This window comes from Poecilia mexicana, unplaced genomic scaffold (genome assembly GCF_051168715.1).
Source record: "Poecilia mexicana isolate PSO_F unplaced genomic scaffold, ASM5116871v1 scaffold_7, whole genome shotgun sequence".
NCBI classification, from domain to species: domain Eukaryota; kingdom Metazoa; phylum Chordata; class Actinopteri; order Cyprinodontiformes; family Poeciliidae; genus Poecilia; species Poecilia mexicana.
In genome coordinates, this window is record NW_028263376.1 from 18,135,838 (window position 1) to 18,160,210 (window position 24,373).

The 24,373-nt window shown below is 40.4% G+C and overlaps 1 protein-coding gene across 3 annotated transcripts in view; it reads left to right on the plus strand.

Moving 5' to 3' along the window:
* Window positions 1-22,930, plus strand: part of magixb (MAGI family member, X-linked b) — a 74,732-nt gene extending 51,802 nt beyond the window's left edge. For all 3 annotated transcript variants that reach the window (XM_088007178.1, XM_088007177.1, XM_088007176.1), the window contains exons 8-17: window positions 534-695; window positions 3,350-3,869; window positions 4,852-5,407; window positions 6,684-6,747; window positions 7,786-8,211; window positions 13,172-13,372; window positions 13,448-13,524; window positions 13,605-13,751; window positions 15,041-15,179; window positions 17,779-22,930. In XM_088007178.1, coding sequence (XP_087863304.1) covers window positions 534-695; window positions 3,350-3,869; window positions 4,852-5,407; window positions 6,684-6,747; window positions 7,786-8,211; window positions 13,172-13,372; window positions 13,448-13,524; window positions 13,605-13,751; window positions 15,041-15,179; window positions 17,779-18,701 — 3,215 coding nt within the window. In that variant the 3' untranslated portion in view covers window positions 18,702-22,930. The remainder of the gene's footprint in view (window positions 1-533; window positions 696-3,349; window positions 3,870-4,851; window positions 5,408-6,683; window positions 6,748-7,785; window positions 8,212-13,171; window positions 13,373-13,447; window positions 13,525-13,604; window positions 13,752-15,040; window positions 15,180-17,778) is intronic.
* The last annotated feature ends 1,443 nt before the right edge of the window (window positions 22,931-24,373 follow it).

A 24,373-nucleotide genomic window follows, 5' to 3' on the forward strand; every position in this document is an offset into this window, starting at 1 on the left:
CAATATTGCATTCATTTTGGTCTGCATGTTAAAGGGATTTTGATGACTTTTATTATCTGCTGCTATAATATCATGCATGCCTACATTATAACACATGCTTACATTATAAGAGATGAACCAGGGGAATATGCTGAATCTAAAACACGTTTTGCAGATTTTTCTGATGTGATGTAACATTTAAAAATAAATTAAAAAATGACCTACATGACTCTGCAGAGCTTGGTCAAGCAAATGGATTATGTTGCCAAATTTAACTTAGCAGACAGTCAGTAATGGATTCTGCTTTTAAAGCAATCTCTCCACCATATGCTTTGGGTTGTGTAGCATTTTGTTAAAAGCCATCTGGCGATTGGTTCGTACTGTTAAACTCCTTTTTTCCTCCCTACTAAAACCTGCCACTTCCAAGCATTTAGTTGAGCATGAAAACCTTGGACTGTTTCCACTTTTATTTTGTCTCCTGTCTGGTGTGATTCTCTCATTAATCAATCTCTGCCTCGTTTTTGAGTTTTTCACTTTACTTTGTTGATCATCAGGGTTCACTGACCTGCCTGAGGATCTCAGGGGTTTCCCTGTCCATGCACACTTGATCAAGGGCTCCAGAGGGTTTGGTTTCAACATAGTCGGAGGCAGTCGTCCAAGAGAGTTTCTCCAGGTCTACAGTGTGACGGCAAGTGGCCCCTCCACTCTTAAGACAGGTAAAAACTTTAGAAATGAAAATAATCTTACCTATTTAGTTGTGAGTTCCAAATTTAATTTTTTCATTCACTGTAAAAGAGGTTTTTGCTTGTATTTGTTAACACAAAAGCATCTTTAGCTTCTTATGTTAGCAACTAGTACAGTTATAGCATTTAGCTTGTAGAAAATTTTGATTTGTTTACTACTGAGACCTACAAAAAACTACCAGCAATTTGAATCCCAGCATGTTCAGTTACAGAAAGACATAAAGAGCTGAAAAAGAAAAAAACAAATCATCTTTGCAACACATCGTCTTCTTGGTATCTGCGAAAGTCTTGCTCTCTCTCGCTCTTTTACAGCTTGTACAAACTGTAGACATATGTTAACATGTCATAGAAAATACAATTTTCCTTAATTCTCTGGCTTTTTTTAATAACAGCTCAGTGAATTTGAACCTAGATAACTTTGAGGGTTTTTTTATTCTGTAACATCATCCACACTGAAGAGTGTTATCAGCATGAACTTACGATATTTGAGAAATATTATTTGTTTTGTGAAAGCTATTGAATTGGCATATCTGCAGACTGTAACTATTATTACCGAAGTCATGGAAATGTTTTGGTGTATTTGAATTAACAGTAGGGCAGGACGACATGCTTGAAAAACGTATCACGATATTAGGCTTTCATATCAGTCGATATCGATAATTATGATTTAGTTTTGTGTTGAAATATCTGAAATATCCGCAAACTCTTTTTGAGATGTTCTACTCATTTTTTGCTTTCACTCCACGTCGTTCTTTCTTATTCTTAAGCAGTTATGAGGCACGATAGCAAAACCTTAAACTGCTGCTGCACAAGTTACTCAGGAGATCGTTGCTAGGTAACCACAGAACGAGTGAGTTGCTAGGTAACCAGAATGTGAGTGAGAGAGTGAATTGATTCCAAAAACCTTGCTTAGCTGACGTTGAGCGGCTAAAGTTTTCCTTCTGCCTACATCCCCCAGAATGCTGTGCGGTTCTGGATTCATTGAAATTATTAAACATTTAATCAAACGTATTTTCTGTTATGGATCAGTCTGCAATTAAAGTGTTTGTACATCTTTTCCTCACCTGCAGCTCCACATCTTTATTTTTACATACAAGAGAAAGTGTAGATAAAACCCTTTAATCCTGGTGGCTAGTAATCCGTAATCTTGCTATCATAACACTTGCAAATACAGTGGCGCACATCCTGTTTACAGACTGTCACGCAAATTCTCACAGAGGCAGCTATTACCGCTCCAGGAGGCCAGAGCACAGGCTGATCTAGTTCATATCTGTTAAATAGGCTGCTTTAGCCAGATTACTTTTTCGGATTAGTCCGCAAGCGCACAGAAGCACAGATGAATTTTATAAGCAAACACAGAGACGAATGTCTCTGCACTTTGCATGTTCAATGTTGGGCACAAATCAGACTTGGCTATTGATTATTGATTCACTTGACAAACAACGGAGCTGTACACAGTATGCACAAACGGATGAGATCCTTAATGCAGGCATGATATCCAACAACAGAAGTCTACATCTGGCAGCATTTACTTTGATTTTATGTCAGAAATTTTTAAAATCCTGCAGTCAGAAAGTAAAGCACCTCGACCCGGAAGTTCAGCCAAAATGGTTCTGGATGGTTTCCTTGGTTCTAGTTTTACTGTCCAACTAGTTCTCAGGTAAATGGGTGCAGCACTTCCTTCTCTTGTATTCATGTCCTAGGAGAGTGCCGACCGTCCCATGAACCTGAAACCTCTCAGCAGTACTGCAGACGGTTGTCATGGAAACATGAAACTGCTTGGAGATGTTGTTGTACCTTCCAGCTTCTCAGACAGCGCTCACCTTTCAGCATTTTAGTTCCTTTGAAATAAACTGAATGTCTGATGAAAACCTTGAAGACACCAGTGGTACTGGTCAAAAGTAAAGAATTTAAAATGTGACTCTTAAGCTACTATTAGCTGTCTTTCTAGGCTAACCATCAATAAGTTCATGCTATTTTTAGGATATATTTGCGACATAAACAGCAATTTAGTTCTTTTCACAATTTTATTTGTTTACTCTTTTGCCTACAAAAGACCAGAGTTGGATAGTAACAAGTTACATTTACTTCAGTAACTTTTTGAAGAAAAAAAAAACTATGCTGTATTTCTTACTTTTACTTGAATAATGTTATCATGAAGTATTGCTACTCTTTAGTAAAATGCTTGGATACTTCCTCACCAGACACAGACAGGCACCTGCATTTTATGTTAGTTTCATAAGCTTTGTATTGAAAGTATTTGAAAATATTTTCATTTGCCTGATGTTATATTGTAATTATGTTGTTAATTTGAATAATCTTCTTTTGGGTCCTCCAAATAACTTTCCACATAAGTTTTCATATTATTCTGTCTGATTATGTGGTTTTTAAATCTTAAATGATTGATATTTTGATCAGTTACTCGGTACTTCAACATATTTTACTAAAGTGAAAATATGTTGAAGTAGTGCTGCTCTCTCTGTAAAGGAGATGCTGGTATGCATTACACAATAACCCTTTAGAAGATACGGTAACGATGACATTTCAACATTTCCCCAAAACATTACATAAAATCAAAAATATGATGTCTGTTGTACTTAACCTGTGTGTTGTTTTGACTTCATCAGCGGACATACTCGTGTACATCAACGATGCTTGTGTGTTGGGAATGTCTCACAAAGAGGCGGTAGAGATGCTCAAGTCCGTGCCTGTGGGCCACAGCATAGACATCGAGGTGAGAAGGGGGTATCCAATGCTCTACAACCCGGACGGTCGCCCCAAGCAGCCGTCACCAAGGTTACTGGACGCTGAGGACCACCATGTCGCGCCTACCACCACCCAACCGCAACCTCTTCACCAACTACCTCGCCTTTCAACTCCTTCACCGCAGAGCCAGCTCTTTAACGGCTACCACAGCGACAGAGGCTACGTGGAGCACGGCGTGACCCTGGATGCCAACGGAAACGCCACGTCTTACGCGTCCAGACTGCCGCCGCCGTACAGGCGCTCCAGCGTGAGCAACGCTGCGCCGTTCTCCCCAGTGCGGCCTCCGCGGTCACACAGGAGCGTAGCCAGGCTGCAGTCGCTGGACCCGACGCTGGCCAGCCAGAGCGACAGTGAGGTTGTTTCTGCGGTTGGTTCACACAGGTAAGAACCCGAACTTCACCTTTTCAGACGCAGAGGTTACACTGTAAATGCAAACAGTATTTATTTGAAGATGGTTAGTTGATTTAAATCAGTTTTAGTAAATTGCTTGGTATTTCCAACTCCCTCTACTTGAGTTGGATTAATTTAGAAAAGGTAAGTTTTTGATGATGGTGCATTTGGCTCAATACTTCATGCATCCGAGTACAAATGCTTTACTTGAGGTTTTTTTATATGCTGGAGGAAGTAATTTATCTAATCTGACTCATAATAAAGAGATAATCTCGGTGTTACCAGGAGCGCAGAACACCAGAATATTTATGTATCATTTCATCTTAAACCAGGCTACATTAAACTAACTTGATATTTGTTTGTTTTTTTGTTTGTTTTTGGACCATTAGTCAATTAGTTGCATTTTTTTCTACATTCAAAAGTCCAAAGCCTGAACCTTTGTTTTGTGTTTCTGGTATTCCTGTAAAACTGACACACAAGTGACACCTGGAAATGTCAGTAATGACCGACAACGAGAGTGAATTCATCTTTACAGAATATTTTTTTAATACATCATGAGTTTAAAATATTTGATGTAATTAATAATTCTGTGAAGTGGGAGAGAGGGTTGCTGCAGTGGAGCAGGCGTAAAGCACAGCCCACATATGGAGGTGTTAGTCACAGGTTTGAGTCCCAGACTGATGACCTTTGCTTGCTGCACGTCTTCCTCCTCTCTCATTTCCCACTTTCCTGTCTGTCCTCTCTCAAATAAAGGCCACTAGAGCCAATAAAACCTTCATAAAAAGAATTGGGACAAAGAGGGAGGTCAACGACTCAGTCAAACTAGTTTGTTTATTGTAAGTTACATTGTCAGTTGTTTTTTGTGCTACTTGATTTAGAACTGATTAATACATTTTTTGACTCTAAGAGTTTGCATGTGTTTTTTTTTAAGTAAGGTGTAGTTCAGTGTTTGCCTGCTTCTCTTTCTCCTCAGGGCGTCAATGATACGAAATCACAACAATAACTCCCTGACGACACCGCAGCATCATTTACGTTATGGAACGTCAAAGTCATCCGAAAGCGACTTGTCCACCTGCACCATGCCGGGGACCAGGCTGCCACTCCCCGAGTCGCCGCGGAGACCGTCGTCTTCCTCCGGCGGGCCTCGCAGCGCTCACACCCACCTTTTCAGACCGCAGACCTCCCTTCTCAGACCACCTCCCACCAGAGAAAGCCCCCACCACCACGGCGTCAACGGTTTCCATGGCAACACCAGCCCCACTGCCAGCCCCAGCAGCGTTTCCTCTCCTGGCGCGATGAGTGTGGGCAGCGGGTTCGGGGGATTCACCGGAGGGGAACTCGTTCCAGTGGCCTTGGCGCAAACCGAAGGAGACCGGGGCCTCGGGTTCAGCCTGATGGCTGGTGGTTCTGGAGGCAGGTTGACCGTGGTGGAGAGAGTCTTTGACAGAAAGCAGTGCAACTCCCTGCAGCCAGGGGACGCTGTGGTCAAGATCAATGGAGCTGATGTGCAGAGCCTCAGCCTCATTCAGGTGATAAATAAAAGAGTCAACCTAGATTATTTTAACAAGGGCTGGACAGTATGACTGAAAAATGTATCGCAACATCAGGGTTTCATATCAGTCAGTAGTAATTATTTATTCAGTTTCTGCTTTAAATATCTGAAATGATGCCAAACTGGTGGTGTGACCACAGTTCTAACTCCTCCTCTAAACTTTTAATGTTTACGCAGTTATGAGGCACAGTGAGTCTGAAACTGCTACAGGTTACTCAGCAAGTTGTTGCTAGGTAACCAAAGTTGGGGGAACTTTTAACTCCTTGCTCCCCAGCATGTTGTTGCTAGGTAACCAAAGTTGGGGGAACTTTTAACTCCTTGCTCCCCAGCATGTTGTTGCTAGGTAACCAAAGTTGGGGGAACTTTTAACTCCTTGCTCCCCAGCATGTTGTTGCTAGGTAACCGAAGTTGGGGGAACTTTTAACTCCTTGCTCCCCAGCATGTTGTTGCTAAGTAACCGAAGTTGGGGGAACTTTTAACTGCTTGCTCCCCAGCATGTTGTTGCTAGGTAACCGAAGTTGGGGGAACTTGGAACTGCTTGCTCCCCAGCATGTTGTTGCTAGGTAACCGAAGTTGGGGGAACTTGGAACTGCTTGCTCCCCAGCATGTTGTTGCTAGGTAACCGAAGTTGGAGCGAGTCAGTTGATTCCACCACCCTGGAAAAACACAAAATACAGTATTTTGATCCAGTTTCTAGTACAAATATCGTTGTACAGTTGAAATAAGACAAAACTAACTTACAAGTAACTTTTCAACAAGATGTTGGAGCTTGATTTAAGTCAATAATTCTTTAATATTAATGAAAAAGTGTCAGTTCCCCTGGCAGATTAATTCACTTATAACATGGGAAAAATGTCTTGCTATAAGTTACATAAACTTTCAGTGGAACTGATACTTTTTCATCAATATTAAGGAATTATTGACTTATATCAAGCTCCTACTTGTTCAAAAGTTACTTGTAAGTTAGTTTTGTCTTATTTCAACTGTAAAAAGTATTTGCACAACAAACTAGACCAAAAGTACTTTGTAAAATTTTGTGTTTTTGCAGGTCAGCCATGCTTATCTGGCAGAACTAGAGAGAGTAACTATTGAAGATTCTATCAGACGTAGTATTTATTGATATTGATCACAAGTACATCACAAAATATTTTATTGATTTACTGTCCAGCCCTAACTTTAACTCTTGAAGCTTTGCTTAACAATGTGTTTCAGTTTGACTCCATAAAATAACCCCAACTTTTCCTGTTTTATAGATTCAGACAATCCTGCAGGAACACACAAAACAGGGAGAAGTTATTCTGCTGGTTTACAGAGGAGGTAAAATACTCTCAACCCATCTGGAGTCTGTGTTTCCATTACAAATGTGATCAAACGTTTGTCTTTATACCGCGAGTGACAAAAAACACCATTTTGCCTGCAGATCATCATAATAAATTTTTATTTGTTGTTTTATTTATTTTGGATATTTAACATGTCTTCCAGTTCCAGTGTTAAATGATCATTAGAATTTAAAGTTTATTGATCTTTGAGAATGCGTTCTTCCATTATTATGCCATCACCATTGCATCTTGAAAATAGTCTCAAAACAACAATTTTATCGTTTATTGCAGGGGTGGTCAAAGTGCGGCCCGGGGGCCTTTTGTGGCCCTTGTATTAATTTTGTGACTCCAATTCAAGAATGGGACAAATTTGGCCTTGCAACATTTTTTGTAAATATTTTAGGATTATATTTTCCATGGCAAGTTTGTATCACCTTAAACGTTCAACACAAATAATCTTTGTTGAGTTAGCCTTTTTAAAATTATTATGTTATTAGTCGTGCCACAAACATCCAGCATGTTTTCACTCAAAAACAGACTTTGGCACACCCATGTATTACATTTGGCTAAAAACAGCAAAAGTTGTAAAAGATTAAAGTAAATAAATTGTGTAGACTTAAAAAATAAAAAATAATTACTCCAAAAAGTTACATAACTGTAAACATTAAGGTAAAAAATATTAATAATTTTTCTTTTAAAAAATATTGATTAAAAAATTAATATGTATTAATATATTGATATATTATCAATAATTGGATGGAATTATTAAAATGTTTAATAATTTTATCAAATTATGAAATATTAACTGTTTTATTTATTGTTCAGGTAAAAGAGAAACAATTCACAATACATTTTTTTGTGTTTTTATTTGGTGGGTAAAATTAAACTTTTGGCCCTTGAATATTTTCAGCTTGGGGATTTTGGCCCTTGGCTCAAAACGTTTAGACTCTCCTGGTTTATCACAAAGCTCCAGTGGAAACCCAGCTGCTAACCAGCTAATGCTCAGTGTTTATATCCGGTTTCTCTCGTCTTTTAGGCACCTATCACTCATCGGTTTCTCCCGGCTCGGTTCGGAGACTCCCTCCGCCTCTGCTGCGCCCCCCTCCTCCTCCCGTTGACACGGACAATTCGTCGTTGCTCCCCGAGGCGCTGCCCGTTCCCCGCAGCGCCACCAGCAACCCTCCCTCCCCGCTCCTCAGCAGCTCCTCTCTGATCCAGAGCACCAGTTTCCTGGAGTCGATTCCAGTGACCCTGACCATGGAGCCCAAAGACTGGATCGACATCGGCCTGGAGGACGAGGCCGGCGGCGGCGGTGGCGGCGTGTCGGTTCCTGAAGCGAGCCTGGAGAAGCGGAAGGGCGAGCGGACGCGGCGCTTCAGAGGGTTCGATGTGGAACTGAGGAGAAAGCCCGGGGAGGGATTCGGGTTTGTGATTGCCTCTCAGGACTTGGAGAACGGAAGAGGTAAGAACCGGCATCACCCGTAAAATATCAGAACTTCTGAAAAGCACTAACAGTTGGTTACCTGCCCAAACCAACGGGTTTTATTTGGATGCCCTTGTGCTAAGAAGCACCATTAGGTAATTGCACATTAAAATTGCTTGGCGTGGCCACAAGCCACTGAATGAGTCACAATGCCTCATCTACATTTTTCTGATGCATTTGTTCACCTTGCAATTCCAAACAATTTGTTTTGCATTCAGTCTTTCAGGTTGGTTTATTACAAAGTGCTTTTTAAATCTCCTGGTTCTGGTTGTTTAAAACACATCTTTGTTCAGTTCTTACCTTCGTCGTCTGGCGCTTTTCAGTTCAAGGCTCTTTGCTGGAGAGTTCAGGTCCTTCAAGCTCTGCAGCACTTAGAGCTAATTGGACCCCAGAGACTCCGGTGAAGGACTGGTCACTCTGCAGAAACACAAAATATTACCAGGTGTTTCTGTGCCTTAGTGCACTTGAAATAAGACAAACGTAGCTTTCATTGAGATTTAGGAGCTTTCTTTAAGTGAGTAATTTCTTAATATTGATGAAAAATTTCTCGTTCCAACGGCTGATTATTTAGCGTGTAACGAGATTTTTTCCATGTTATAAGTGAAATAATCCACCATTTGAACTAGTTGTTGAAAAGTTATGTTTGTCTTATTTTAAGTGTAACAAGATATTAGAAACTAAACCAAAAATACTTGGGAAAACTTTGTGTTTTTGCAGTGAAGAGATACAAAATCTTTAAATCTGTTTGTTTTTAACAGAATAAGAGGCGTCCAGAAATTAGTGGATTGGTTTTTCATAAACTTTTAATCCACTCAATCATAACCGTTTCCTGCAGAGCCTTTTCTTTGGTTGCAACAGAGCGTGGAGGTTTATTTATGTCCTCTCTGGGAACTGAACTGCTCTTATCGCCTCTCGGTTTGGTGTTTATTGCGTCTACAGCAGGTGAAACGCAGCATCCCCAACGATGCATAAGCCTCTCCTCCTCTCTGGGATGCAGATAAAACCGCTTTATGGTCGAACACAAACACCTGCGTGTTTTCACGCCGATAAACCCCATGTCGTCTTATCTTGTCAAGAAGTCCCCTCCGACCCCGTCTCTCTCTCTCTCTCTCTCTCGCGCGCTCTCTCTTTTCCGTCTGTCCCGTCTTTCTCTCCCTCGCCGCCGCTCGTCTCATAAGCTCCCGCCCACTCTCCGTCTCTCACCCCCCTTTTCACTCTGCAGTAAAAGCGTCCAGTCTGGTTTTCCAGGAGATTAAAACTCTCCCCCTCCCTCATACCTCTCTGCTCTCTCCACCACCTCTGAATGCTTCAGGGAAATGCTGAACATTTCCCTCGCTGCGGAGCAAAGAGGGGGAACGGCCAGCCTGTGTTTTAGCTCCTGTTGCAAGTGAAGCCTTCAAGCTGCTGGACGTGGAATAAAGGAAATTTTTTTGTTGTTGTTTTCTTTCTTTTCCTTTTTCTTTTTGTTGCATTAGCTAATCAAAGAGCCATGCTGGAGAGACTACAGTCTGCTTTGAAAACTGTAAAGGAGTCCAAACGTAAATATTTTTTATCACTTCATGTTTGCATGTCCTGAAGTTTGCTTGTGTGAAAGTTGGTCACATAGGTGCTGCTGCTGCAGAAGTGGACTTTTGCATGTTGAGATTATCTGTGATTTTTGAGCCGTCAGAAAGACGATTAGAGAGAATTTCAGCTGTGTTTCGAGGAGAACCAGCCGACGCTCGGTGCCGGCTACGTCCGCATCCGAGCCGCAGAGGGGGGGCTTGGTGATGACAGGGGGGCTGTTACCTTTCATGAATGGTGGCTGCAGGATGTACCGCAGTGGGATTACGGTGGAGACAGAGAGCCACGAGGGAAAGACCCCACAGGATAAAAAAAAACAATCTGTGCGTTCGCATGCAGCTGTGCCTGTTCTCCCACATCTGTGACCAAATGTGTTCGTCCCAGACTCCGGGCATGTGTGTGTGTGTGTGTGTCTGCACAATGGTGCCGTGTGCGTGTGTATTCATCTGTTTGCTGATGTATTATGCATGATAAGAAGACTATGTCCAAAGCTGCCTTGGCTTTGATCTGACCTGATTGCCGTTTCTGCCTGGGTCACCCAGATTACGTCCAGATTGGAGATGTTTCTGGGCTCCGAGTTGCCTTTTAACCGAATCATCGTCCCTGTCTGACATGCACTTCATCTCCTCTGGCATATTCTTCGCCCCCTCGTCACAGGTTCAATCTGTTAACGAGCATTCTAACTTTAAATCAAACCTGCTGTTTTTACCCAGAGAGCGATGAGGGGTTTTGGTATTAAATGGAAAATATTTATTCTGGGTTACGTAAGGCCACTGGCAGGACTCTGGAGGGGCCAGCTGTCACCAAAACGCAGCTTGCTCTCAACGCAGGGATGGGGGTGGAGGGGCCGGCATAAAAAATCCAGAAGATTCACATCTGAGCAGAGAAAATCTGTAAGCAGCAGCTTCTTATCTGCTGGAGGAGATTATTGTAGGAACATTTAAATCTCGGCTGCTCCGTATTTTTTTCTCATCAAAGTCGTACGCTGGTCAGCGTTGAGCCTAAATCTGAGCGATCTCAGATAAGACGAAGTGAGGAAGCTAACGGTTTCTGTGTTTTACTTTGAAACCGGCGCATCACAACAACCCACTCAGCTCCATCTCACCTCTGACCTCTTCCTCATACTTTATTTATTTACTTCATTTATTGCAGCTCATGACGATGAGCAGTGCAGAGGCTCAGAGTGGAGGACTGCCAACATTGTTCCCACATACAGCAAAGGAAAAAGTATTTAAATAGATCATGTGTCTCAAACTCGAGGCCCGAGGGCCAAATCTGGCCCACTGGTGCTTTTATGTGGCCGTCAAGATGATAGCTGCGACAGACTGGTGACCTGTCCAGGGTGACCCCGCCTCTCGCCCGGAACGTTAGCTGGAGAGGCACCAGCACCTCCCAACCTCCACCAAGGGACGAGGGTGTAAAGAAAATGGATGGATGGATGATTAAAGACGCTAAAGCTAATAGCTAGCCCGAGATTAGCTTAGACCAAAACAGATTTCTACCTTCTTCAATCAGCTCCAGTTTCCAACAACTCCTGAATGTCTGTGAAACAATAAATCATATTTATATTTCATTCTAATATCTTTGGCTTGCTAATGATTTTTAAGCTGTTGGGTTTTTTTAAGAGTTCAATTAGGCGGAGATTTCCAAAGAATCCAGTAATTATTCACACAGGAAGTAGGGAGGCAGAGCATCATCAGTGATCTAAACAGCATTCAAATGGTATTCCTCTAATTTGATATAATATGCTTTGTTTTAATGAAAAAGCTTTAAATGTTCCACCTCCTGTTTCACTCCAGAAAATAACGACTGGATTACCATCTTCTACCTCCATCATCAATGTAAATAAAAATAAAATAACCCAATAATTCAAAGTGGGTAAAGAATAACTGGATAATTAGCCACAGCATTATTTATACTGGAGTTGGTTTCAGGAAGATGTTAACTGAATCCCCCTGGATTTATACTAAATAAAGACGGTAAGAGAGTTTAGTTATAATCAGATTTATGTTTTATAACAGAACCTCTCTGCAAAAACAAAAAACCTGAATTATCCCCTTAGCTGCTTGCAGAGAAAAAGAAATGTTGCAGTGTATTTCTTTCAGACATGAGTGGCATACTAATGCAGACAATCTGCAAGTTTGCAGAACAGCAGAAAATTACTGACGTATAAATATTAAGCGTAAAAATCCAAAATGTGACGTTGCGTGACAGATTTAGGACAGAACCATCAGTTCTGGCCCGAAGGCTTCTGGTCATGACTCCTTGTTCTGGAGGTAAAAGGCGAATCAATAGAGGGGGGGGAATGTTGCTGGCGCGCCAGAGAAAGGTGAATTAGGATGAAACAAAGGGGGAAGTGTTTCAAGGAGACGAAGAGGGTAGAAAAAACTCCCACTGGAAGTAATTTATAGGATTAACCCAGCCAAAAAACAAGCTGACACTTAATTACAGCTTGTTTGAGCAAATCTAGCATGTTCTCTGTTGGGGTAAATCTTCCTGCTCTTAAACGGAATCGATAATAAAAAAAATAAAACACTTTTATGCTAGTTAAGGTTTAGACTTTAAAGGTGATCTGTTATGTTTCCTTGAGGAGGTTCAGGTGGATTTATGCACCACACAAAACACCTTCATTACATCTTTTTGGCTCAACATCATTCTTAGAAAATGAGATTTCAGTCCTGCCTATTTTGAGCTCCTTTCAGATCAAACATAATACATCTTTGATAAGCATTAGTAGAACCTCCTGCACAACCAACAAGAATGCAGAAAATGGTTTCTCAGGGGTAAGTGAACAACTAGGGCTCTCAACGTTAATAATCTAAAACATGTTAATATAACATAAGTGTGCACTAAGTATAGCCTGCTGAGTGCACTGGTGAAATCCACCGAATCACAACCAGCTTAGAGTTAACATCTCTAAATTACACTGGAAAAAAATGACTTCTTTTAATTTTATTCCATTTTATTTAAACCTTCCTGAAGGTGAAACGATAAAACATTTTCTTAAACACATTTTTTAAAAAGGGCATTTTTGCATTTGAAGCTCACAAAGTTAAGCTTAGTAATTAATCTTGTTTAATCATGGTGTAATTAAAGCACAGAATGTTTTTTAATCAGTTGACATCACCAAAAAAAACAAAACACTTGTCTTTTCCAGCAGCCGTTGTACAACGCATACAGCAGCAAAACCAGCTGCTCATTTTCTAGACACCAAAAACAGTAAAGTGGTTTTATGTGGACTGTTTTTAGAAGCAGTTGAGACCCAAATTAAGTACAAAAAAGTGCAAAATGTGAATTTTACATAGCAGGTCCCCTTTTAATATGAAATAATTGCCGTTTAGATTGGTCTGACTGACGGATTTTGTTCCTGTTCCAGCTGCGTCCCTCCTTCCTCACCGCTTCGTCACGGTCCGGCGCGGCAGCCCGGCAGCGAAGAGCGGCCAGATCCGGCCCGGAGACCGCCTGGAGGCCGTCGAGGGCCGCTCGGTGGTGACGCTGCCTCACCGGGAGCTCGCTCAGATTCTCCGCAGAGCCGGAAACACGCTGCGCCTCACCATCGTGCCCCGGCCCAGCACCTGTAAGCAAACACAGCACAGAGCCGACCGGCCCGGCGCTCAGCCAGCTATCTAACCAAAACCTTAATCCACCTCAGACGCTTCAAATCACACAGAAACCGCCGACCACGACCACGGTCACAGGAGCAGGAAGGGTCAGAGGTCACGCCCAAAGGTGAGGACATGCTTCTCCTGAAGGCCCGTGTGCTTCCAGAAACAGGAGTGACCGTCGGTGCCTTTCTCCCTCCCTGCCAGCGTGACTCCAGGTATTACAGCGTCGACCTGGACCGCGGGCCGTCCGGCTTCGGCTTCAGCCTCCGAGGCGGCAGCGAGTACAACATGGGCCTCTACGTCCTCGGGCTGATGGAGGGCGGCCCCGCGTCACGCAGCCAGAAGATACAGGTGGTGTCACACAACCCGACTTTTAATCTGAGCAAATGTATTCAGCAGGGAGAAGCAGCTTTACTCAGAAAGGCCAAATAAAGAGAAGTTTAATTTTTCCTTCATCTTTTTTAATGATTTTACCATTTATAGTGTTACAATTGAACATTTATAAATTATTACTGTTACATTACCAATGCTATATTAAGTGAGTCTGTTTTAATAGTAACATTATGTCAGGAAATGACAACAAAAAGCCACACTGCAACAAAAAAAAAAACAGCATCTTACAAAGTATTCAAGGTTTAGTTTCTATTGCACATATCTTAGTAAACTTCAAATAAAACAAAATTAACTTATAACTAACATGTCATCAAGATAAAGGAACTTCTTTTAAGTAGATAATTCCTTAGTATTGGTTAAAAAAATGCCAGTTCCAGTGCAGATTATTCCACGTATAGCAATACATTTTTCTCACGTTATAAGTGAAATAATTTACCAGGGGAACTAGAACTTTTTCATCAATATTAAGGAATTATTGACTCAATTCGAATTGGGACAAAAATCTCCACATTTGTTACATTTTCAGCTGCTGATGTTCGTTTTCACTGCACTGAGTCAAACATCCCAAACCATTTGAAAAACCTGTTCCCCTCCTCACCTGTGGGGGCGCTGCACCAAGAACCACTGAAGGAAATTACATAAAAACCACTGAAGAAGACACTGAGCGCCACTTCCTTCCTTCTGAAAATGTAAACAAGAATTTTACTGGTTGTAAGATTTCTTACTCTTTGGTAAAAGATCATGACCAATTTCTCCCACTGCTTCTAGACACACTTTTATTTACCCACAATGCCCTGCACTGTGGTCCACTTCCTGCTTTTGGTGCTGTCTCCGGTCCATTTGATGTTCACATATGAATTTGAACCAAAACTCGGGTTTCTAGGCAGACCAGAGTTCGATTCTTTTTTGGTTCGTTGTTTAATTCTCGCCTCAGCAAAGGAACTGAACTCTGCAGAAAAACAAACGGATCTGCCTAATCAGGGCTGCTGCTGTGAATGCAGCATAAGCTTCTCAAGAGACTGAACAGCAGCCATAACTATGCAATAAATCCTAAATAGTACAGTGTGTACTGAAAAGTTTATTCTGTAATATAAAACCTGGAGCTTCAGATGCAGAGCCGCTAACGTCAGAATCATAACAGGGAGAGTTTTGATGAATCAGGAGATCTGGAGGTGAAACACCTGCTCACCTTTTACGCTGTTTATTTCCTCCTGTGAGTGAAATGAAAAGTGATGGTGTGCTTGCAGGTCAGCGACCAGCTGGTGGAGATCAACGGGGACAGTACGACCGGGATGACCCACAGCCAGGCCGTGGAGATGATCCGCCGCGGAGGCCACCGGATCCACCTGGTGCTCAAGAGAGGCAACGGCTACGTGCCTGATTACGGTACGGCGCCGCCTGAGGCTTTTCAGCTTAAACCCTGCACAAATACAAAACCTCTACAAGCGTCTTCGGTTCAGTTTCTGCTGCAAATATCTGCAAACCTGACAAAACTAACTTACAAGTAACTTTCAGCAAGAATTATTAGCTTGTTTTAAGTCAATAATAATCCTGATAAATCACTAGTAGATTATTTCTTTGGAAAAGACAAAAAGTTCTGACTTTTCAATCCAAATTCTTGTGATTTTTCATAATAAAAACTTGAAAAAATACAGAATCTTATCTTTCATTTTTGTCTAGTTTCTTGTCCAAATATCTTATAACACTTGAAATAAGATTAAACCAACTTACAAGTAACTTTTCAGCAAGATATAGGAGCTTGATTTAAGTAAATAATTCATTAATATTGATTTTATAAAGATCCATTGGCAGATTATTTAACTTATAAAACATTTTCCCCATGTTATAAGTGAAATAATTTACCAGTAGAACTAGAACGTTTTTTTTATCAATATTAATGAATTATTCACTTAAATAATGTTATAATAATGTAATGTTAAAAAGTTACTTGTAAGTTAGTCTTATTTGAAGCGCACTAAGACATTCACACTGGAAACTAGACCAAAAATATTTGGTAAGATTTAGTGTTTTTGCATTAAAAGCACCAAAATACATTTATTAGGTGCCTGAATGGACAGATGTTTATAACGAGAAACTCCTGTTCTAATATCTGCGTCTTCCAGGTGTTATTTTCTTTATTCCTCTCTTTTATCTTAATGACTAACTAAAACCCTTTCCACTGTTTCATTCTCTCTTCCACCTCTGATTTCTATACTTTTCTGCTCCATTAAAACCTTCTTCCTGGTGACATTTCCACTCCACCTTCACCTTGTGCATGTCTTGGCCGTCCCTTTCATTTCCACTCGTTTCCTCTCTTCTCTTTGCCTCTCAGTGGAGCTCTCCAGCTTGTCTCTCTGTATGACCAACTCCAAGCTAGGCGAGCCTTGCTTCTATGTCATTGGACGGACAGAGAATACGCGGTTGGTAATGGTTCCTGTTAGTTCTCCCATTTTCTGCCTCTCTACATCTCTTTAACCACTCTCCACTGCTGTCTGTGCTCAGTAAAAGTTAGCGTATGTCGGACTTCCTCATTATAAGATCATGAGATTAGTAATGAACAACGTTATGTTTCTTGCAAATTCGCCTGTGAGCAGAATGCTTTTGCCTTCGTGATTTGTGAGTATGTGAATGCATAATGTGAGAGCACGCTGATAAATAAATGCATGTTGTATGATTAATTCATGTTGCAGCACAGTAAGGATGTTCTTACCCAAGACGACCTTAAGAGCAGTGAAACACTTAAGCTAGAAGCTTTTTAATGTGCAGTGCCTTGCAATCGTATTTATGGGGGTTGAGCATGAAAATCACATTTTGTTAGCATTTTGTCTGACAGACCAGCACAAAGTCATGCATAATTGTGAAGTGGAAGGAAAGGGAAGCCTGGTTTAAAACATTTCATTGTTAAAAATCTTCTGTACCCATGTAGCAATACAAGCAGAGCTCCATCATGTTTAATCGGTTGGTTTTACCGCCGTACAATGGCTGCTGGAAAAGACGAGTGTTTTTCTGTTTATGTACCATCCAGAAACCATTTTATGTTGTCTTGTTGGTTGTACAGAAAGCTCTACTGATGCTTTTCAAAGATGTACGGTTTTATAAATGCACATCTGTTTGCAGACATTTTCATGTGAGCGTAAACATTGAGTTGGGGGTGTGGCCAGCAGCAGATTGTTAGGATTTAAAGTGACAGGAGGCCCTAAAACATCTCAGTAGGATTTTATGTGACAGACGAAATGGTTTAGAAGTAGAAAGCTGAAAAGTGTGGAGTGAATTTGTGTTTATCCTCACTGCGGCTCTAAGCTTCATGGCTACAGCTGCAAATCTTTTATGGTAACAGCTCTAACTTAGTTAAATCGATAGGGCTGCTCTTTGACTAGGCCATTCTGAAAAAATTAGCTTTAATTAAAGGAGATCTATTATGCAAAATTCACATTTTTGTTCTTCCATTTTGATCTACTGCTTCTAAAAATAGACAAAGAGCATAAAGTAAAAACTTTTCCAACCGTTTTCAGGAAATAAGTTTTTTATCAAAATCTTTTGGTGTCTAGAAAACAATCCTCCTAATTATTGAGTCACATTTTGAAGAACTGGCCAGATTGAAATCTCATTATCAGAGAATCATTTTGTTAATAAATATATTTATATATATCATGAACATGTTCCCATAGACTTATCCTAACCTGTTTAAGGAAGGTAACACTATCTTATAGCATAAAAGTGTTTTATTTTTAATTTAAGAACAGGAAGATTTATCCAAACAGAAATAAAAACAAGCTGTAATTAAACTTCATGTTGCTTTTTCACTTTATTTATAAATAAAATCCTTTAAACAAAGTCAGAGAACAAGACAAAATGTGTAAAATTTAAAAACTTCATTCATACTTTTGCAAAGCACTGCAGATCAGATAAATCTGTCAGGCAAAGATTTTATTTTTCCTGTTTTCTGGCGACTCACCTTGTTTCTGTTTCCTCCTCACCTGTTCAGCCCGTGAGCACAGAATCACCTCCTCCTCCCTCCTGCACAACCCCAAAGAGCAGAGTCTGGCTGCAGTGAGCTCCACCGGACAGAGGGGGCGCCGCGCCAAGCAGACGAGGAGGAGCAGGTCGGTGGGAGACGTGAGCGGGACGGGAGCCATCAGAGGAAGAACGAGAAGAAGGCGGGGCTCGGTAGGAGGAGGTCGCTTACGGAGCCCCGTCTCTGAGCGCGGGGACGGGGAGAGGAGGAAGAGGAGGCCTCAGAGTTTACCGAGAGACGCAATCAGGAAACATGAAGACGAAGAGGCAGGAAGGGGAAGAAGACGAGAGAAGGAAAGAGGGAGGAGCAGGCAGAGAGAGAGGAAAAGCAGGAGTTTGGAGAGGGGGAGGATGAGAAAAGAGGAAGAGGAGGAAGGACCTGCTGCTGAGGAGGAACCAGAGCGAAGAATGGACTCAGCAGAAAGTGAAGATTACGATGTTTTCCTACCCATTCCAGGCCCGATCCACAGACTCCCCAGACCGAAGGAAAACCGGGAAGACGAAACCGATGAAAACTGGAACATGGCGGCAGAATACTGGGGCCTGAGGAGGGACGAAGACGAGGAGGAGGAGGAAGACTGCGGCGCAGAGTCGGTCATCTCTGACTGGCCCTTACCAGGAGTCATCGTGGCGGGTCCGGAGCTGCACAGAGATCCGTTCTCCTTCCTCGCCTCCACGCTGTCCCAGGACCAGCTGGGCGACACCGCGTCGGAGTCTGGAGACAGCCAATCGGACGCCAGCGTCTCCGCCGCCAGCATTTCAGGGCTCTCGCTGGCCGCCGCCGCGCTGCCCGGTCCATGGCTCGTTCCGGGTCAGCAGAGGCTGGTTCAGTTTGAGGATGAGCAACACGGGCAGGACAGGAGAAGAAGAAGAAGCCACACCGCTGTCCCCTGACTGTTACTGAGAGATAAAACATGCAGCATTTAAACGACGCGGCATCAGATCGTGATCCTTCCCCTCCTGACCAACCGTCACTTTGAACCTGCAGCTCATGTTCTTTGTGCCTTTCTGCAGCTCATCTCTGGACCGCATTTCGGTTTGAGCCTCCACCAAATGTTGCAAACGTTTTTCCAGAAGGCTGCTGCACATTTCTACCTACCTTCAGTTACTGACCCACACTGCAAAAACACAAAATATTACCAAGTGTTTCTAGTTTCTAGTGCCAAGTGTCCTGGTGCTCATGAAATGGAACATAGTACAATAAAAGAATAAACAGAGTTATTGCTTACGGTAACGTTGATTTACAAGAAAATACTGCTTCCACTGATAGATTATTTCTATGGAAGAAGAAGAAGAAAAAAATCTGAATTCTGATTTTAAAAAATCTGAATTCTGATTTTAAAAAATCTGAATTCTGATTTCTTTTTTTTAAATCTCAATTCTGAGAAAAAAAGAATTCTGATTTTATAAAAATCTAAATTCTAAGAAAAAATCTGAATTCTGATTTTTAAAAAATCTGAATTCTGATTTTTTTAAATGAATTCTGAGAAAAAAATGTAATTCTGATTTTTTTTAAAAAGTCAAAATTCTGATAAAAATCTGAATTCTGAGGGAAACAAATGCAATTCTGAGAAAAAGTTTACAAATTCAGAAATCAATAAACCTGAATTCGGAGAAGAAAATATCCAAATTCAGACAAGAAGTCAGATTCCTCTGCTGCCAGTTGGTCCTAATCTGCATATTTCACTTATACCAAGGTAAAGATGTCTTTGTTACTAAAGTGGCAAGTATTCATTAATCAATTAAAGTTACTTATAAGTTAGTTATGCCTTATTTCAAGTGTACTAAGATATCTGCACTAGAAATTAGACCAAAATTACCTGGTAACATTTTGTGTTTTTGCAGTGTATCCACTCCATCAGCTTCCCTCTGTCCACTTTTGATTAAGGCAAAGACTTTTTACCTCATGAAGATACTGAGCAATAAAAATGCTGCGACTGTCCGAGACTATCAGCCGTCCAGATGCACTCCGCTGTGCGTGTGTGTGTGTGTGTGTGTGTACAGTAACTGTTTCAGTGTGTGTGTGAAACCCTATTTGAAGCGTCCCTATTCTGTGAATATCTGTAAAGAAATAAGTTAAGAGTTTATTGTAAATATTATAATTGGAGAAGCTCTGATTTGTATACCTTTAATGAAAAACTAGTATATTTGAATATATGCACCAAACAGATACACACATATTTACACATATATCTTACAAATAACAGGTAACTGACCGTTTTTATTGTGCGATGATGTGAAAATCGGTACCCAGTTTTTGTGAACACATAAATATGCAGTGCCTTCCAAAAGTATTCACATCCCCTGAACCTTTTCACATTTTGTATCGACACAACCATCAAATGCAGTGTTTTATTTATTATCAATGTGACAGACGAAATGCTTTAAAAATAAAGAGCTGAGAAGTGTGGCGTGAATTTGTGTTTATCCTGACTCGACATTAGCTTTGTCTTTTAAGTAGCGGCTCCAGTTTAGTTGCTAACCCTCAAATTGATTCTTTGACTAGGCCATTCTAATGCATAAATAAGCTAATTAAAGGAGACCTATTATGCAAAAATCACATTTTGCATTTTTTCTACTTCCATTTGTGTCTCTACTGCTCCTAAAAAAAAGACAACCCAAGCGCTTAAAGTAAACACCCCGACGTTTTCTGGTAATAAGTTAGTGTTTGGAAAATTAGCCGTTTCACAAACATCTTTTGTAACGCTACACTGTTACCTAGCAACCCAAGCGGTGCTCCAGGACATTTGCTCAGCTGGATTTACTGCTGTACAATGGCTGCTGGAAAAGGCAAGTGTTTTGTTGCTGACTTACCATTCAGAAACCGCTTGCTACATTCTTGTTGGTTGTGCAGGAGGGTCTACTTCTGCTTTTCAAAGATGTACAGTTGCATAAATGTGCATCTGTTTGTATCCATTTTTACGTGGGAATGTAAACGTTGACTTGGGGGGCGTGGCCAGCAGCAGCTGTTTATTTGGATTTAAAGAGATAGGATGCCCTAACAGAAGTTCATTCTGAAAGTAGGTCAAAAATCTTATCTAAGACTAATTTTGTTCAAAAAAATGTGATGAAAATGTTTTTTGTAACCTCAGATTTATCCTAATCTATTTAAGGAACCGTAATAGGTCATTTTAAAAACACGGCTTATCTGGTTGGTTGTTTTTCTGTTGGAAGGTTAAAATCCTGTTTCATCCGTTCTCCCATCTGCTGTGACGCTTGTGCTGCCACCACCGTGTTTCATGATGGTGGTGTTAGTTTTCTGCCACATTTAAATTTGCATGTTGGCTATAGAAATAAATTTTGGCTTCATTTGACCAACGCACCTTCCTCCACCTGTCAGGTGCGTTGCTAACATGTTTTGTGGTAAACTGAAACAAGATGACGATAAAAGATAAAAATCTTCTGCGTAGCGTCTTCTCTGATTGATGCTCTCCATGCCAGGACTGTCCGTTTATTTGGACATGGATGATTTGGTAGGTTTGTCCAAAGCGCTGCATGATGTTTTTAAAAAGCAGCTTGTAATCTTTATGAATGTTGCCATTACGAAAAAACTTCTGGTTAAAAAGTAGTTTTAAAAAAACTAACAGACTCCTCCTGAGAAGGATTAGCATGTCGTGTGTGAAACTAGCAATCTAAAAGGTTCTTAGCAATATTAAAATTGCATAAAATCTTAAGGCAGCAACACAGTGACGTTTTGTCCTGCCTTCTTTTCTGTAACCTGTGAAACTTTCCACCTGCTGTGTTTGTTCTTGTTTTATTCTCTAACAAACCTCTGATACCTTCACTGAACACCTCAATTTATGCTAATTTTTAATTATTTTGTGAAAAAATAATTAAAAATATTGTATAATAATAATACTTTCAGTGGTTGTTTTTGATATGGCGGTTGCCCAGGGTGGCATTAGAAAGGGGGTGGCAGTTTGATCAAGTTTTAATGTGTTTGCTTGTTTTTCTGCTGTTACATAAATCCCAGTTAAAGTTGCTGAAGCTTGCTGTGAAACATGGTTGCCCAATTCCAGTTATTCAGAGCAACTTTTAGATGCATTCCTGAATCAGCAGAAATGAATCATTCATTTAGTTGAGCTGGATTGGACTAGGCCACCAAAAATCTAATGAGGTTAAAGGGTGTGAATATTTTTCCAAGGCACTGTAACATGTACTACAGATAACAGGCATATGTTCCTATTTATTACTGTGCAATGATGTGGAAAATCCCACCTTTTGTAAACACACACACACAAACAAATGTAGCACCTGTCGTAGTCTTAAGTGAATGTTTTGTAAAATGCTGCTTGAGTGTTTCAGAGTTAAACCGTTAGCAAAGGATGCCAAAAAATATGCACCCGGTGTGTGTATTCATATTTCCAGTACTGTTTGTTATTGTGTATCAGAAGAAAAAGAGAAAAACAAAAAAAAACAACAACAATATCTAGATTCCTGAGAGTGCTGTGCCCATCGTGCCACGTACAGTTGCCTTGGTAACAAACCACTTTATCCTAACCACTGGTTTTTCTTACTGTGAAAATCTTTTGCTCTGAGGTGTCTAATACTACGGATGGGTGGACCGTTGAGGAATTTCAGCCATGCCAAAAAAATATTTAAAAAATAAAACATCAGCGGAATCTGAGCTCTGAGATGGTGAACTAGCACATCATTTTCTGTTGCTCTCTTTTTAAATTATTATAACTTAAAGGAATCAACCTGAATGGATACTGTGAGATGTTATTTTTCTATTTAGATAATAATGAAAAAGATTTTTCTTTTTTTATATTCTCAGGTTTTATGACACTTTGCTCTAGAAAAGCCATTCGGGTGAGAAGCTGCTCTTCATAGCACGATGTGGACCTGCATTATTATTTTAACGCTACAGCAATATTATGTTGATTTTCTGCAGCTGCATTAAGAGACACAGACTGTTATTACTACCAGTCATCTCCCAAAGGCTTAAATCAACTTTACCTACCATTTCCAGTCCATTTGATTGCATTGATGTGCTGCAAATGACAAGACGATCATATTAGCTTTGCCTATTTTATAATGTTTGCTAATATTGTTATTTTGTAATATATATGTTCATTTTGAAATTGGCTGAACTGTAAAGTGGAAATAAAGTGCTGAAGCAATTTTTTTGCATTGACTTGAATGTTTGCTATTATTAATGTTTTTGGAGCCTCGCTAATAGACAGCAGATGGCAGCAAAAATGCATTACAGAGTTTGGATAGAAGATAACATTTGTTTTATTATTATTTTTTAGTTATTTTGTCACTGCGACATTATTAGAAATAAAAAAGTGATATCCTGCAGATGAAGCATATTTAATGTTTTTCGGGGTAAATCGCAGGATTTTACAGTTATTAAACAAAACCGAGAATCGCAGGTGTTTGTTGTTATTTGTTTTATTTATTTATTTTACTGCGTCAGAGCGAGAGAAAGAGAGAGAGAGCAGGTGAATTAACTGCGTTTCAGTTCACATATGAGCTCTAAAAATAACATCGCTCTGAGGCATGTTTTCCTCTCTCATCTCCTGTAAGCCACATCCTTCTGTTCAAGTCAGCTGAAGCGAGAAATAATGATAAAAGCAAGAAAGAAAAGCTTTGTTTTATATGAGGATGATGCGTGATAATACAGTAAAAAGGAAACTTTGAAATCAAGTCTTGGGCTTTTAAATATAGAGAAATATTCAGCGCAATAGGAGCAGAACTGCACTGGTTGTGTTCTCTCTCCACTGGATTTACTGAGCGGAGCAAAGCTAGACAGACGAAATATGAGATTCGAGCTGGACTTTCAAAATAAAACACACAAACATGATTGGTATAAAGCAGGGGTGTCCAAAGTCGGTCCTGGAGGGCCGGCATCCTGCACGTTTTAGTTCTCTCTGGTGGTGGCAACAACCTTTTCAGCAGTTCCTCTTAGGGCTTGCCATCATTTGATGCAGGTGCGTTAAACCAGGGAGAGAACTAAAACATGCAGGATGCCGGCCCTCCAGGACTGACTTTGGACACCCGTCAGTGTCCAAACGTTTTCAGCCAAAATTGTCAATTCAAATTTATTTCTGGGCCAATAAAGAGAGCTAAAATCAAGAAAATAAAGTAGTCCAAATTTTTGTTTGTATGGATGTTATTCGTGTTTGCCTTATTAAAAGGACAGCGTCGAGTTTTCAAATTCTTTTGGGGAGAATTTAACACATTTATTCTGTTATAAGAACAGGATTTCTTATAACTTTTAAAATATTTGTTGTATTTAGCTAAATTCAGTAAATAGTTAATAGTTATTCATGTTTTGATCCATCTATGATTACATTCACACTGAAGTGACCCAATTACGATTTTTTTTTTTTTGCCCTAATGTGATCTGTATCTTTTCATGACGGTCTGAACAACACAGATGGATTTTTTATTTATTTATTTATTTTTTAATGCGACCCAGGCTGCTTGGGTATCCGATCTTTTCAAATGTGACCTGAATCTAGGGCTGTTGTAAACGAATATTTTAGTAATCGAGTAATCTATCGATTATTCTTACGATTAATCGAGTAATCGGATAAAAAAAATTATAAAATGAAATA